At 38.6% G+C, this 17,350-nt stretch overlaps 1 protein-coding gene across 1 annotated transcript; it reads left to right on the top strand.

The window, feature by feature from the left end:
* The first annotated feature begins 1,819 nt into the window (after window positions 1-1,819).
* On the top strand, window positions 1,820-16,870 carry LOC146703438 (alpha-2,8-sialyltransferase 8F-like). Its single transcript, XM_085466674.1, has 7 exons — window positions 1,820-1,918; window positions 11,611-11,679; window positions 11,804-11,878; window positions 14,148-14,289; window positions 15,441-15,553; window positions 15,636-15,728; window positions 15,815-16,870. The coding sequence occupies exons 1-7, from the start codon at window positions 1,833-1,835 to the stop codon at window positions 16,290-16,292; spliced, it is 1,056 nt and encodes a 351-aa protein (XP_085322800.1). The 5' UTR covers window positions 1,820-1,832; the 3' UTR covers window positions 16,293-16,870.
* Window positions 16,871-17,350: the final 480 nt, after the last annotated feature.

Below are 17,350 nucleotides of genomic sequence, written 5' to 3'. Positions count from 1 at the left end.
TGCAGCAGGGCAGGGCTATAGCCAGTAGCGGTTTTTGATACGGGCGACACGGACGGTTTGCCCTGCTTCCAAATACAGCACATTTCATTCATAATATTGTAAATCCAAGTCCATTATGGATTCATGATTTGAATCCCGGGTTGTGTGAAATCCCAGAAATAAACTCTAGACAAAGCAAATCTGTGAAATAAGGCGTAGGTTTATTAGGTTATGTTGTGGTGATCCTCGAGTTGGGGGATGGGTGTTCATACTGGAGTGCAAAATTGAAGCCAATTGAAGATGGACAAGAAAAGTTCAAAGCCATCAGGTGCTCAGTTTAGAAAAAAGAGAAAAGAAGAGGAGGAGAAATGAGCAAAAGATACAGGTAAGCAGATGTGTCATTGGATAATGGCAGCTCATGTATCCTGAAACATTCAGGATACATGAGAATCATCAGAGGGAGTGTTCGCCCAGGGCGCCAAACAGGCTAGGACCGTCACTGTGTCTCCTCATGCAGCGATGCAAGCATTTTATTTTAAAAACGGCACAAGTGGGAATTTCTTCTGTACGGGTAATTTCAGCCTGTTCACAAGCGTTTCATTTAATCAAACCACTAGTTTTAATGTAACTAGTTTTTACGCATCTACTGGGGTTTCTTTCAGGGGTTGATGCGATCATTTTATTTAAAAATCGGGATTTCAGAATGTTGAACTAAGAGGGAGACAGAGCCAGCTAGTTTTTTAACACAGTAAACGGTCGCAAATAATATTCAGCCCCTTTAGAAAATAAATTGTAGCTATTGGGCTACTTCTAAAACACGTTGCACACGATGTCACCTTTTCCCCCAAAGCAGCCAGTATCGCTCTTTCAAACTAATTGTTTTAATCACACTCATTTTGTAATTCTGATGTCACAGCATGCAGCGATGCAAGCATTTGATTTATTTACAAACGGATCAAACGAGAATTTCTTCTGTAAGGGGTTTCGTGGTTTCAGAGTAGTTTTTAACACGACACATGGTCGCAAATAACATTCAGCCCTTTAGAAAATAAACGCTGCAGTCATACTTCTAAAACCAGTCGCACAGACAATTAACAGCCGGTTAATTGTTTGAAATTGTTCAGGATTGCAAAAGCGTTTTTGTAATTCCCCGAGAAGGTAAAAGCCCCGCAGATGTACCAGTCGAGCAGGGTCGCGCCTATTTTCTGAAGTAGCCAGCAACAGCGGACCCTTAGGCCTATCTTGGCCAGTTACACCGGAGCTCAGCAACTGCGTGCTCCACCCTCATTGTTTTAAACTTGCACAGCAAGGCTTTTGCAATCCTGAACAATTTCAAACAATTAACCGGCATTTAAAAACCAACGGCATACCAAAGTGCTTCACATAAAAGACAGAAAATAAGACATAAATATTATAAATATTATAGGACCATAGCAAAGTACCAAGTTTGCTAACAGGTCAGTGTCACTAATACACAGGAATAGCATAAAATGAATATCAAGTAAAAAAAGCACAAAACCATAAAAAAGTGTATATAAACGGTAAAATAGAGTAAGTCTAGGGATCAGATACAGAGATTAACGAGCAGGAAAGACAAGGTTAAATAAATAGGTTTTTAACCGTGATTTAAGTGATTGGATAGAATCAGACAAAAGTGCAAGAGAGAGGGTGAGAGAAAGAAAACAAAAACCCGGCTCCACACATCACTAACACATACACCCCTTCATACACACAAACATGGAAACGAGCAACAGCAGCAACAGGCAGCCAAACCAGACAGACAGGAAGTACCCGGAAAAATATATAAGGTGAAATGAAATTGAGTGCTGTGAAATGTGAACCACTGGAGAGACATGAGGAAACAGCTCTCGATGATGGCCAATCTCCTCTGTTTGGGGTGTCTGCTGAGCGCTTTTATCTGGTACACATTTGAAGAAAGGTGAGTAACTACCTTTGTACTTACAAATGAAAAGGGAGAAGCCAGTAAAACAAATATTTTGATCACTGTGAAACCACAAAAAAGTAACTGTTTTTTATTACAGAAAAAAAACAGTCAAGCTCTGTTAGTGTTTTACTCTTATTATACAAGCCCAATTCTGAAACACTTGGGAAGCTGTGTAAAATGCAAATGCAAGCCAGAGGTGGAAGAAATACACACATGCTTCACATAAGTAGAACTACACATTTTGGTCTTAAAAATGTCATGGTCCTGAGTCTGAGGACTCAGGGTTTTGTGTTTCCTTATGCTTTTGTTCATTCCGAGTGTGTATTCTGTTGTGATTTTGCCATTTGTTAGGTTTCTGTTCTTTGCCTGCCTGCTCCCACTTCTCTGTGTTCCCTCTGTCTGTCCATGGTGTTATTGTGTCTGCTCATGAGTCTGCCTGTCAAGTTCAGTGTCCTGTCTGGTTCTCTGTGTCTGTTAGTTTCCTGTTTTATTCTGAAAGTTCATGTCTCATGTCAGTGTGTTCAGTTTTACCTCTCCCCTGTCTCGTTAGCCTAATTGCTCCCAGCTGTGTCTCCCTCCTGTGGCCCATTCCCTGATTACTCCCCGTGTATTTAAGCCCTGTGTTTTCCTGTGCTCTCTGTTGCGTGGTCTGTTTAGTTCCATGTCAGTCTGCATTATGCTGTTACCTGGTATTCATTCTGCGTCTCTCTGCCATCTCTCTTTGTGCATTTTGCTCCTCTTTCCGTGAGTGTCTGGTTTTAGTTTTGTTCTTTAGTTTTCCCAGTTTAGGTTTGTTTACTCCCCGCTCTGCTCTTCCTGTTTTGTCACCTTCTCACCGCTGTAAATTAAACACTCACTCGCACCCCAGCCAGTACCTGCATTTTGGATCATGTTGGGAAGCATTTAAGTAACAAAGTGTTGCAGGTTACCTTTGTGGTGGCCATCTTGTTTTCCCAGTAAAGAGGAAGCCTGCCTCAATTGCAGCTCTTTTATAGGCCAGTCTGTATTAAGAAGGTGTGTCTTTAGAGTATTTAAAGGGAGCAGGAAATGGATTGGGGGCCATTTTGAAAAGTTGCTGTCTGCATGTGTATGATGTTGGCAAGAGATAATAAAACAATTACTTAAGAGAGTGAAGTCTGATGTTTCCCTCACCACCCCTCACTGTGTAACAGTTGGATCCAACCGCCCCTCACTGTGTAACAGTTGGATCCAACCGCCCCTCACTGTGTAACAGTTGGATCCAACCGCCCCTCACTGTGTAACAGTTGGATCCAACCGCCCCTCACTGTGTAACAGTTGGATCCAACTGTTACACAGTGAGGGGTGGTGAGGGAAACATCAGACTTCACTCTATCTTGATTAAAGTAATTGTTTTATTATCTCTTGCCAACATCATACACATGCAGACAGCAACTTTTCAAAATGGCCCCCAATCCATTTCCTGCTCCCTTTAAATACTCTAAAGACACACCTTCTTAATACAGACTGGCCTATAAAAGAGCTGCAATTGAGGCAGGCTTCCTCTTTACTGGGAAAACAAGATGGCCACCACAAAGGTAACCTGCAACACTTTGTTACTTAAATGCTTCCCAACAGATCCTTTTTTCAATACACCACACGAATGCCCCCAGCCGTGACAAAAAATACTCTAGTAAACGTACTAATTCAACTTCTTTCCTCAAATTAAAAAAAAAAAAGTGAAGAAGTGCAGGCTCTAAAAGGTTCTCAATGTTGGAGTCAAATTGTTAAATGTTGTCACTGTGTTACTTAAATTTGTAAGTCTTAGTTCAAGCAGCATGATCAATGACATTCCTGTGTTTCTGACCATCTCTCCAGCCAGTTTGTTGGTGGGGGAGGCTGAAGTGTTTTATTATAGGCACATCCTATCTGAAGGTTCTGTTTTCTTGTGTCATAAACTTCCTGCTTTTATTACCCTTTTCTGGGCAGGAGGACACACACACACACATATTCTTGCACATACATGCATGTTCAGACACATACAGTAGTAGCGCTAAAAAGAGCCGGCTCTTTCGGCTCCCAACCGGCTCTTCAGGTTGTTTTGTTGCTTTAATTAATTTATTATTAACAACAATATAAAATTATGCACAAAACGAATTACTAATGTAAAAAAAATGTGGTTTTACTTATATATGTTTATATATAAATAAATATATACGGTGGCCCCTAAGAGACAAAGCACGTACAAACTCCAAAGAGCTTGTACAAATTCCAAGACACATGGCTCTCTTTCTCTCTCTTTCCCTCCAGCTCTGTTCTACTGAGAATATTACTACCATCCCTCCGCCCTCTTCCCAGTGCAAAGCACAAGTCGCGTGCGGAGTGAAGTGGGAAAAAAAGTGGGAGAGAGAGGGTGAGAGAAAGGGGGGGGGGGGGGGGAACACGAGCCGGCTCGCATCGTTCACGTCAAAGTGTCGGCTCTACGAGCCGTTTCGTTCGCAACTGACACAACACTAACATACATACACGTGCTTACACGTGCACACACAAACACACATAGTACCTTATCTTTTGTGACCATTGGGGGGTTTTACAATGGGTGGTGCTTGTGTTCACAGAATAAAAGGAGGCAAGGAAGGCTGTTTATTGGATGCTGGCTAGAGCAGAGTTGCAGTCTTACAAGCCTCTCTGCAGCTTCTCTCTTCCTGCTACCCCCCCTAAAAACCCATCTCCATTGAGACTGTGTCAGCTCCCAAACAGACAAAAAACAAACTAAAAACCAGCAATAAACAACTTAAACATAAAAAATCACAAAGAAAGAACAATACAGTATCCACATCTGAACCAAAGAGTAAAACAGTGAAATGTGGATTATTAAATATTAGGTCTCTCTGCTCCAAGTCTCTGTTAGTACATGACTTAATAATTGATCAACAAATCGATTTACTTTGCCTTACAGAAACCTGGTTGCAGCAGGATGATTATGTTAGTTTAAATGAATCAACACCCCCGAGTCATTCTAACTACCAGAAATCTCGAAGCACAGGCCGAGGGGGCGGTGTGTAGGGATGGGTATTGATAAGATTTTCACGATTCAGATTCCATTTTCGATTCTTTATCAATTCTGTTATTGATTCTTTTCTTTTTTTTTTTTTTAAAGGAGAACACTAAGGTCGATTAGCTTAGAACTTTGTTTTATATCTTCTCTTTGAACAAGATAGAAATTAGGAGTAACATGGCCTTACAGCAGTGTGATCTTAGAAGATCCAGCCTACGGCTCTTCAATGGGGTGTCACAGGGTCCCCGGGGAAAAAAATTGTAAATGTAAAATAATAAAATAAATATTCTTCTGTAGCAATAACAAAGTATAACATAAATTATTCTGTAGCAATTACACAAGAATATCCAGTAATGTCCCTGCCTACAATTAAACACATTCACTTACCGAAAATCGGGGCATCTGCTGTGGCAAATGGGTGCAAGCCTTTTACCACAAATTTAGTCACTGCTCGGTGACATTCGTCTATCCTGGCCTGAAAGGAGATGCTACCGGTAGACTGCAGTGAGAACTGCCAGCATCTGAGCCAGACTCTGTCTGTCTCTCTCATCATGGTCACCTAAATACACAGTAATGGCAGGTTTTGTAATAAGGCAGATCTCACTAACATAATATGCACTGTTAGTTGATTATTTACCTGCCGCATTAATGGGAGAGGATGTGCAAACGTTACCGGTGCTGCTGGGTTGAGATTCACGAGTCCGGAGCGGAATTAAAAACACAACATTCATTTAAGGTTATCACGTGTTTTGTGAGCAAATGCTTTTGCATATTCGTAGTGTTTCCTTAAATGAAATATCTACTTTGCAAGTATTGCAAGTTGCCCTGTTGTCATCCGTTCTCGTAAAGTATAATCAAACTTTTTAGTGTTTGAGCCGCTTACGCGCCGTTTCCCCTGCCAGGTAAATGACGCTCCGCAACGTGGTGACGTCATTCGGGGCGACTGGAATCAATAAGGGAATCGTTTGCAAAATTGGAAAACAACTCCAAGGAATTGAAACAGTGGGAACCGGTTCTCAACAAGAACCGGTTTTCGGTGTGGCAGCAATTTTTCCCACCAGCCTATTAATCAACGAAAGACCAAGACAGACTTTTAATTCATTTGAAAGCCTAATGCTTAACCTTGTCCACCCCAGCTGTAAAACTCAGAAACCAGTCTTACTTGTTATCATCTGTCGTCCACCTGGGCCTTACACAGAGTTTCTCTCTGATTTCTCAGACTTTTTATGTGATTTAGTGCTCAGCTCAGATAAAATAATTATTGTGGGTGATTTTAACATCCATGTAGATGTTAAAATGACAGCCTCAACACAGCATTTAATCTGTTATTAGACTCAATTTGGCTTCTCTCAAACTTTAAAAGAACCCACCCACCATTTTAATCACACTCTAGATCTTGTTTTAACATATGGCATAGAAACTGAACATTTAACAGTGTTTACTGAAAACCCTCTCCTGTCTGATCATTTCCTGATAACATTTACATTTACAATAATTGATTACACAGCAGTGGAGCGTAGACTTCATCACAGTAGATGTCTTTCTGAAAGCGCTGTAACTAAGTTTAAGAATATAATCCACCCACTGTTATCATCTTCAATGCCCTGTACCAACACAGAGCAGCTATCTGAACGCTACCCCAACAGAGGTCGATTATCTTGTTAATAATTTCACCTCCTCACTACGTACGACTCTGGATACTGTAGCTCCTGTGAAAACTAAGGTCTCAAATCAGAAGTACCTGACTCCGTGGTATAATTCTCAAACACGTAGCCTAAAGCAGATGACTCACAAGCTGGAGAGGAAATGCTGTGTCACAAATTTAGAGGATCATCATTTAGCCTGGAGAAAAAGTTTGCTGCTTTATAAGAAAGCCCTCCGCAAAGCCAGAACATCTTACTATTCATCACCGATTGAAGAAAATAAGAACAACCCCAGGTTTCTCTTCAGCACTGTAGCCAGGCTGACAAAAAGTCAGAGCTCTTTTGAGCCAACCATCCCTTTAACATTAACTAGTAATGACTTCATGAACTTCTTCACAAATAAAATTTTTACATTAGAGAAAAAATTACCAATAATTATCCCACAGATGTAATATTATCTACAGCTACTTTTAGTACCATTGATATTAAGTTAGACTCTTTTTCTCTAATTGATCTTTCTGAGTTGACTTCAATAATCAACGTGTCTTTTAGACCCCATTCCTACAAAACTGCTCAAAGAAGTCCTGCCATTAATTAATGTTTAAATCTTAAATATGATCAACCTATCTCTAATAACCGGCTATGTACCACAGGCCTTCAAGCTGGCAGTAGTTAAACCTTCACTTAAAAAGCATCTCTAGACCCAACTGTCTTAGCTAATTATAGGCCAATCTCCAACTTTCCTTTCATATCAAAAATCCTTGAAAGAGTAGTTGTCAAACAGCTAACAGATCATCTGCAGAGGAATGGCTTATTTGAAGAGTTTCAGTCAGGTTTCAGAGCTCATCACAGCACAGAAACAGCTTTAGTGAAGGTTACAAGTGATCTTCTTATGGCCTCTGACAGTGGACTCGTCTCTGTGCTTGTCCTGCTAGACCTCAGTGCAGCATTCGATACTGTTGACCATAATATCCTATTAGAGCGATTAGAACATGCTGTAGGTATTACAGGTACTGCACTGCAGTGGTTTGTATCATATCTGTCTAACAGACTCCAGTTTGTACATGTAAATGGAGAGTCCTCTTCACACACTAAGGTCAGTTATGGAGTTCCACAGGGTTCAGTGCTAGGACCAATTCTGTTTACATTATACATGCTTCCCTTAGGCAGCATCATTAGAAGACATAGCATACATTTTCACTGCTATGCAGATGACACCCAGCTCTATCTATCCATGAAGCCAGGTAACACACACCATTTGGTTAAACTGCAGGAATGTCTTAAAGACATAAAGACCTGGATGGCTGCTAACTTTCCACTTCTTAATTCAGATAAAACTGAGGTTATTGTACTCGGCCCTGAAAATCTTAGAAACATGGTATCTAACCAGATTCTTACTCTGGATGGCATTACCTTGGCCTCAAGTAACGCTGTGAGGAACCTTGGAGTTATTTTTGACCAAGACATGTCCTTCAACGCACTGCGTTCTTCCATTTGCGCAACATCTATAAGATTAGAAATATCCTTTCTCAGAGTGACGCTGAAAAACTAGTTCATGCATTTATTACTTCCAGGCTGGACTACTGTAATTCATTATTATCAGGATGTCCAAAAAACTCTCTGAAATGTCTACAGCTAATCCAAAATGCTGCAGCAAGAGTCCTGACAGGGACTAGAAAGAGAGAGCATATTTCTCCTGTTAAATCCAGAATTGAATTCAAAATCCTGCTCCTCACATACAAGGTCTGAAATAATCAGGCCCCATCATATCTTAATGACCTTGTAGTACCATATCACCCTATTAGAGCACTTCGCTCTCACACTGCAGGCCTACTTGTTGTTCCTAGAGTATTTAAAAGTAGAATGGGAGGGAGAGCCTTCAGTTTTCAGGCGCCAGCTTCCAGTTTGGATTCAGGAGACAGACACCGGGGCTGGGCCATATCATACCGTTTACGGTAATACCGGTATAATGTCGGGCAATGATAAGAAATTGAAATATCGTGATAGAATATGGGTAAAACGCGCATGCGCAGTACCTTTGTTTTCATACGCACATGGAGGAAAAAGCGTGCCGGCGACGGAGAATGAGAAGAACGAAAGCGGATGTTGAATGAAACGGATGAACCAGAATTGGTTTGTAAAAATGCTGCAACTTCAGTGGTGTGGAACTGGTTTAGCTTTCGTCTGTCAGATACACAAAAGCACTATTTCTGGTAGCACATGCTAGCGGGCCGTCGTTATTACCGTGTTTTTTGGAAAATACGGCACACTTAAAATCAATCCTTTGATTTTTCTGAAAGTCGACAGTGCCCCTTATAATCCCGTGTGCCTTATGTTTGGATTCTGGTTGTGTTTACTGACCTCGAAACGATTTTATGTGGTACACGGCGCTCAAAAATCTGGCAAATGTTTTAGTACGACTTTGCTAAGCTACGAAGCCGCACTGCTTGATGGATTGTCGGAGCGTTGTGGCTATTGTAGGCAGGAGCCTCGCGGAGTGATACGTAATGTGCTTCAACATAATATTACTGTATTGTGTGTATAACCTCTTTTTAAGTTTTGTGGATATTATACATGGTTATGCTGAGGATATGTCAGCCAATTTCCACTGGAAATGCCTTTTGGTTAAACTGTCAGCAAGGAATTTGCATTTGCACTGTTAATTTTTTATATAACTTTAATGCACATAAAAAACAGCTGCTTGTTTAAGTGAAAATACATTGATTTTATTTTTTGCACTAATAAAGTTGAGGAGTTGTGAAGTATTTTGTCTAGTGTCAATTATATCGTCAGTTATATCGTTATCGCAAATTTTCAAATGTTTATCGTGATAAATATTTTTGGTCATATCGCCCTGCTCTAACAGACACTATCTCTACTTTTAAGATTAGGCTTAAAACTTTCCTTTTTGTTAAAGCATATAGTTAGGGCTGGACCAGGTGACCCTGAATCCTCCCTTAGGTATGCTGCAATAGGTGTAGGCTGCCGCTGCAGATGGCCGCCTCTCCCTGAGCCTGGTTCTGCCGGAGGTTTCTTACTGTTAAAAGGGAGTTTTTCCTTCCCACTGTCGCCAAAGTGCTTGCTCATAGGGGTTTATGGGTTTTTCTCTGTATCTATTATTATAGGATATACTGTACAATATATAAACGCCTTGAGGCGACTGTTGTTGTGATTTGGCACTATATAAATAAAATTGAATTGAATTGAATTGAATTGAATGGCTAGGAGACAGGTGAGGAGCATTCAGCTCCAAGAGCCTGGTTCCGACCAGTCTCCCTTGCTAGCAAGTAAAAGATGTTCGTCTTGCTTGTCGTTAACAAGAATAAATAAAACCAGCGGGGCCTGTGGAAGCGCAGACCCAGCACTCAAGTATAAAAATAAAAATTAGGTCTTTGGAGGACATTTGTACCAGCTCTCTGCCAGGCAAACTTTATTATGTGTGCCAACTTTATTATGTGTTTGCCTACATGTCAATTATTCTCTCACACATCACTACAAACCCCAACTAAGGAAACTCACTCCCTCTTCACTATTTACTTTACAGGTATTAAAATATTTCAGCTTCCCTGCAAACATATGGTGCAAAAAAACCCCTCACCAACAAAGAAGAATGAGCATCACACTACGTATAGGCACATAGGAAAAGATGTATGTGGATTCTAAATATCAAATTACGTTGGACCTTTGACATCTTCTTCAAGGTCAGATAAAGTCAATTTACCAAAAATATCTTTTATCTTGAACACTATACTTAAAATTCTCCTGTCTTTGTTTGTGTTGGTAACATTTAGGACATTATACTGGTTTATCCATCCATCCATCCATTCTCTTCCGCTTATCCTTATCAGGGCCACAGGGGGGCTGGAGCCTATCCTAATACAATGCTGTTTCTTTAATAGTGCCCAGAGAGTGAGCTTCCTTGGCAGAGGTTTTCACTCTAGGAGTGTTTCTTGTTTATAAATACAAGCTGATTTAAAAAAAAAAAAAAAAAAAGCAGAAAATAAAAGAAATAATAAATAAGAGTGATTTAAATTGGCTTTGCCTTAAAAAAAGAGTATGTAAGGTCTAAAGTGAGATTTGACAGCCAATCTTAGTGTGAAACCTAAGATTGGTTGTAGTTGGGAATAGAATTCACTGCTCTTTATTGATTTGCACAACTAAATTCAACGAGATTGAAGCACACATCCCATATGGAAAAGATATATATAAATCTTATAAAGTTTGTATCTGTCTTGTGTGAAACTTGTATGAAAAGCATATAAGTGTGAAAACAGATATAAGATCCCTTGAAAAATTATATAATGAAACTTGTATGTTTTGGATACTTACTAAAACAATGTATGAAAGTAATGCGAAAGTGGCCACTTTCATGAGTAAATCATGTAAGCCTTATATGATTTACTCATGAAAGTGGCCACTTTCATGAGTAATCACATATAAGTTTTTACTATTTCTTTTCCGTATGGGATTAGTGAGTGAGTAAATCCAAACACGATCATCCACCTAAATTCAAATTGATCTCTGGTATGGTTGATGTGACTGAATTATGACAGGAAGCAGTAAAGCTGCTCTGCACCAGTTCATCATCAATGGCACTACTCTAAACTTCACCGCAATACTGACTAGACTAATCAATCTAACTTGCCACAAACCACCAGTACTTCCTAGCAACCTTTGAATAACACAGAGTTGGCCATGTCAGCCCTGCAGCGATGATACTTCAAACTGTGAAGTGGAATTAGTTTGTTTTCCAAGACATTTAACACCATGAAAAAACAAAACAAAACATGTAACAAGTTGTTTATAACGCAGATATCTGATCTAATATTATATTGAATATGTAGGTAACTTTTGGAATTTTTGCAGGTAGCATAAGAACAGGGTTCAGACACAATGAGTTAAGATCATGACCTTCCAACACATGTACAGAAAAGAACAACAGCAATGAAGCTGAGGAAAAAAATGGGTACAAGAAAAGGTAACTTTTTTATGTGCACGTACTAATCTGTCTCATTTATTTCTCACAGTTTGGAATTTCACCGACCACTTCCTCAAAGAAGTGCCTCAAAGCCCTCTGAACTTTGTAAAGGCTGCAAGTAAGAGCGAGCACTGTCATAACTTTTTTCTTAATAAATTACAGTATTTTTGCCAAGATTGAGTCATGTCAGACCTGCAGGCATGATACTTCTAACTGTGTGTATGAATGCTTGTGCATTACAGGGAAGCCATCGATAAAGTAAAAAAGCTCTACAATCAAACATGGAAAAAGCAGGAGGAGAATTACCACAGATTCAGGTAAGATCATACACTTCAAGCCTTCTAACATCCTGATATTAGACAGTGAATTACAGGTCATTTTACGGTCCCCAACCTTTTTTGCGCCACGGCCGGTTTATGCCCAACAATATTTCCACGGACCGTCCTTTAAGGTGTCGCGGATAAATACAACAAAATAAAACTAGTACCGGTACCGAAAAAAATTCATAACACACATGAAAAGACCCAGGAAAACCGAGTAAACGATAAAAACGATAACAAAATAATGCTGAAAACCGATAAAAACCCTGAAAACCATACATTTCACACCTGAGCCTCAACTCTCGCGGCCCGGTACCAAACGACTCACGGACTGGTACCGGTCCGAGGCCCGGGGGTTGGGGACCGCTGAAGTAAAGTACTGAATTACTTTTAATAAAAGTGTTTTGTGTAATACATTATTTTTTCGAATAATGACTTAAACACCGATTGTTAAATTGAATTGTTAAATGTTGTCATTTTTGTGCTTACCATCTCTACATTGTTTCAAGCAGTAGGACCAAAGACATTCTTTTGTCTCTGACCACCTCTCCAGCTACTCTGGTGCTGGGGGAGGTTTTATTGTAGATACATCCTATCTGAAAGATCTGGTTCTTGTGTTGTAAGCTTCCTGCTTTTATGATCCTTTTGGTGAGCAGGAAGTCACACAAACGCACCCCCACGACACACACACACACACACATTCTTGCACACATGCTTACACGTGCACACACACACACATAGTGTCTTGTCTTAGAACCATTGGTGGGTTTTACAGTGGAAGGTGCTTGTGTTGTGTTGTATTGTGTAAACTATTGTATATTGTAACAGTTTGTCAATAAAAAGGCTACGAGGAGAGCTGCTCTTTGAAGGATTTGGGCTAGAGACAGGTGATGAGCATTATGCTCCACCGCCTGGTTCTGACCAAAGCTTCCCTCGTTAGCGAGTTAAAGACCGGTTGAAGATGTTCTGTCTTGTTTTCGTTCTCATGAGGAATAAGTCTCTAAACTTGCGGGGCCTGTGGAAACACAGACCCAACACCGATTGCAACAAGGAGCTTAAATACCTCCAACATGCACAAATATTTGACCCACAGCATCTAATTAATTTCCATGAATGTAATGTGTTTGATATGCTGCTTAGAGATGGCAGTAACTCCCAAAATGGAGCCAGTGAGAATCAGTAAGGAGATCAATAAGGAATCGAATTGATAAGTGATATTGATGATAGAATCAGAATTGCTACATTCTTACCAATTCCCAACCCTAGTATTTACATTCATGAAAGCATCTCTTTATTGATTGTACACTTGAGAGTGTTCCTTAATTGGTAAGATGCTGTAAAATTCTTCTCATTGACTATGTAAATAATTCTGTTATCCTGCACTTCTGTGGTCTTTCAGGTCTTTTTGCTGCTGAGCTGATTCACTGCAGTCTTTCTTTTAAAGAAAGAATCAGTCTGTTAATTTTTTGCTCTCTTTTTTCCAACCTAATAATGGCTTCCTTCATTTGCATTGACATTTCTTATATTTAGAATCAGAGAAAAAGTTACAAAATATAAAATCGAGACTTTAAATTAACTTCAGATATTACATCTGCATAATTTTTTATGAATTAAGAAGGGGTTCAGCAGGACATGAAACTGGTTATCATTCAACTGTCAAATTACATTTGAACCACTCAGAATAGGGAACTTTGTATAAAAATGTCTTTAATTGCTGAAGGGTTAAGCCAAATATTGCCAAAGAAAAAACTAAACATAAAAAACACTAACTGTAAACATAATATACAACAATAGACAAATTAATATGAAATACAATCTAAAGACAAAAGACAGGTTGTCTGTCCTACATGTATGCTGTATCTGTAGCTGCCTGAAGTTAAATGGCTTTCATTATGGTTAAATAATCATTTCCATTCAAACCACTGAAGCCTATTCAAATACTACATAAATGAAAACATTTATTTGAATTGTTTTCCCTCTCTGGTAAGCCTGATTTGCTGTAGCTGAAATTCATCATTGGAAATTAAAATGAAATTAACTAATATAAAACTGTATTGCTTTCAGTGTTTTAAATAAAATAAAATCAGTGTTTTAAATAACACACTGAATTCATGTGGGATTTGTTTGCTTTTTATACATACGTAGCAGAAATGACACTTACAATACAGGTGTACTGTATTTTAAACCACAAATCTTTCACCTTAACACTAAAGCTAACTTTAAACATTTATTTATTTATTTATTTATTCATTTATTATTTTTCAAGATTACAGCTGAACATCAATTGCAATGGATCCAACAATGGCATTATCACTCAGGAAAACACTCCAGTGGGATCTAAGATTGTCTGTGATAAGGACAGGACTGTCATTCCCGTGACCCCAGTGCTTTTCGAGGCCTTTATCAAAGTATGTATTTCTTAAAGATGGGAACATGCCTTGAAATGTATTCTTTATGAATGCGCTAGAATGAACTCAGACAAAATCTGCTGCATGTTTCATGTCCTAATTATTCTTCAAATGTTCTAACATAGTATTACTAAGTTCTTATATCACATGTTTAGTCATGTGCTAAATCTGGGGACCTGCACCCTTAACGGATTGAATCAAATGAAATTCTTTAGCATATTCCTACATTAGCTGCCCAGAGTACTTTTGCAGCAGTTCATCTGTCTTAATAAGTTCTGTCAGAGTTCTGTCTCTTAATTATTTATTGGTTTAAAAAGGACAAAAAACCTTCTAACTTGACTATGGTTCATATAAGTGTGGTTTGTATTGTCAACATATTGAAAGTAACACATAAAGATTTAAAATGACATATCAAATTCAAAGTCAAAGTGATAATTATGCTCTATCCAGCTGTTTCTTACTGCCAATGTCTATACTTACAATTGTTATGTTCAGATTTTTCAGAAGGAATTCAGGAGAAATATTTGTAGTTTAAAAAATGTAATTTGTTTGAGCAGTTGAAATTACAAGTTACAGCGCTGGACTTTTTTGTGAACCAGCGAACTGTTTCACAGAAAAGATGACCCTGGATCAGGGCTGTACAGGTTTATACTGTGACAATAACAAAGATTATCTTCTCCCAACACAAACGTGGCAGTTTGCTGTGAATCCTCCCCGTTCAGTCCGACCTCACCTCGTATTTGCTTGTCCTGGAATGAGAAACAGAGAAGAAAAACAACCCCTGCGTAGCCTTGGCTATCTGCTTATTATTCTAAGGCCCAGTTCAAGAGCCTTGGGGGTCTCGTTCGCATTTCCTGAGCCAGTTTATGAGCATATTTGCATTGTGTATAAATAAAATATTAAAACAGCTTTATCTAATAATTTAAATAAAAAAAATCAAAAGTTTTCAACCCTAACACAATACATAGGCATGTAATGAATGCTATTCTGAATTTCACATTACTTTGGACCTTTTTCTTTGTTGTTCTCATCCTACAGATTTGACATAATTCCTTAAATACAATGAGTACTTGTCTCTCACACATAGTACATTAGAAACAGTATAAATCTTGCTCTTTTTGTAATGTGTAATCTGTTGATGTCAATTCCAGGAAAATCCTTTCTCAAAAAAGAGATGGGACACTTGTTCAGTTGTTGGGAGTGGTGGGATTCTGACAAACAGCGGCTGTGGAAAAATAATTGATTCAGCTGATTTTGTTTTTAGGTGAGAAATATGTCATGTGTATAGCACCAAAATCATGACGACAACTCATCTCTCTGTAAGAAATATTTTGTTGTGTTTTCAGGTGCAACCTACCTCCTCTGGAAAATGAATTTAAGAATGATGTTGGCATAAAGACTAACCTTGTGACAGCAAACCCAACCATCTTCATAAATAAGTGAGCAAACATTTATTCTAACATGGAACTGAATTGGGTTTTTTTTTTTTGTCTTGTTGCTTTAAGCGTTGTTGTTTAATTTGCAGGTATGGGTCACTGACGGGACGTCGCCGGCCGTTTGCAGACAGCCTCCACCAGTATGGCAACTCCCTGCTCCTCTTTCCTTGCTTCTCCTTTGGTTTTAGTAGGGGTGTGTGTCAGCGGGCTGTGTATGCCATTGAGGACATGAAAATCCCTATTCAACCAATCTTCTTTAACCCTCTGTACCTTGAAAGACTGGACAAATTCTGGAAATCCCAGGGGTTAAAGGAATATCGACCTAGCACTGGATTATATATAACTAGTCTGGCCCTGGAATTATGTGAAACAGTGCATCTGTATGGATTCTGGCCCTTTAGTAATCACCCAGATAGACTCTTTCCCCTAACTAACCACTACTATGATAATGTACCATATAATGCAAGAGTCCATTCAATGCCAAATGAGTTTTACCACTGGGTACAGCTGCACAATAAGGGTGTGCTCAAGCTTCACCTTGGAGACTGCAAATCAGGTCAGGTCTAGTTTAAATGATGGAATTAAAAAAAATGCTTAAGTGTCCAACTGCGAAGCCAAGACATTTTCACTGAAATCAATATGTATTAGTCAGAAGTAGGCTACATTTTACTTTAAAAGTCTTACAATATATCTCCAAATCTCTTTAATCCTGGAACTGGTGACTCGCGGGAATTTCTCTGAGCTTCACAGCTTCTAGTGTATATCAAGAAATTTAATATCTCACATTGAACATTAAGAAAACAATATCTGTTTGCTTTTCATTTTTAAAAAACTTTTTCTAGAATTAGATCTAAATGTGAGTGTCAGTTATTTTAGTCGTGTTTTTTTTAGAACAAGCTACCTGACTTGAGATCAATTACTGTCCGTACATTCAACACCAGATTCTAAATCTTTCCATTCACACAGGTCTACAGTTAATAGGTTTTGTTATTCTGTTTTATTTTATTTTGTTCTGTTGTTTTCCCTGCCATTGTAAATTTGCCTATTTCTTTACATTGGTGATCACATTGTGTTTCCATGTAATGAAATGTACTATGCAAATTAAATTGTCATTGTCATTAAATGGGCTATAAACGCTGCATTCATACATGCTTTATCTATACTAATAAAAAATTGCAGGAATGCGAATACCACTACCAAATTTATCATCTGCTTTTAGTCACTTCACTGTTACTACAGCTGTACCAAAGATGTTCCCCTTCAGCACTGACTGTTGACAGAGCACTTTCAAATTAAAAACAGTAAATTTTGTATTAATTTTATATTTACAGCAGGTTTACAGTTTTAAGACTTTTCAAGTGCTCAGAGAATATATCACCAGTGTCAAAAATGCCATGTCAAGCTAGGTTTTACTAGATGGAACTTTAAAACAAACAGATGTTGCTGTGAAACATTGTTTATTTAGAAAATTCCATCATATTGCACATAAATCCAGTTTAGTAGCTGTCTAAAGGAGTTATTTATATGATGAAAACCTGATTTATAGTAATAAATAGCTTAATTAAAGTAATACCTTTACTTAAATAATGAATAAATTTGTATTCATCTACGTAAATAAGTCATCA

Source organism: Copadichromis virginalis, linkage group LG8 (assembly GCF_057382275.1).
Source record: "Copadichromis virginalis isolate Kocher_CV1m ecotype Utaka linkage group LG8, C_Virginalis_male_GT1.1, whole genome shotgun sequence".
Taxonomy (NCBI): domain Eukaryota; kingdom Metazoa; phylum Chordata; class Actinopteri; order Cichliformes; family Cichlidae; genus Copadichromis; species Copadichromis virginalis.
Note: the sequence above shows the minus strand (reverse complement) of the source record. Positions and strands in the feature narration are given on the sequence as shown.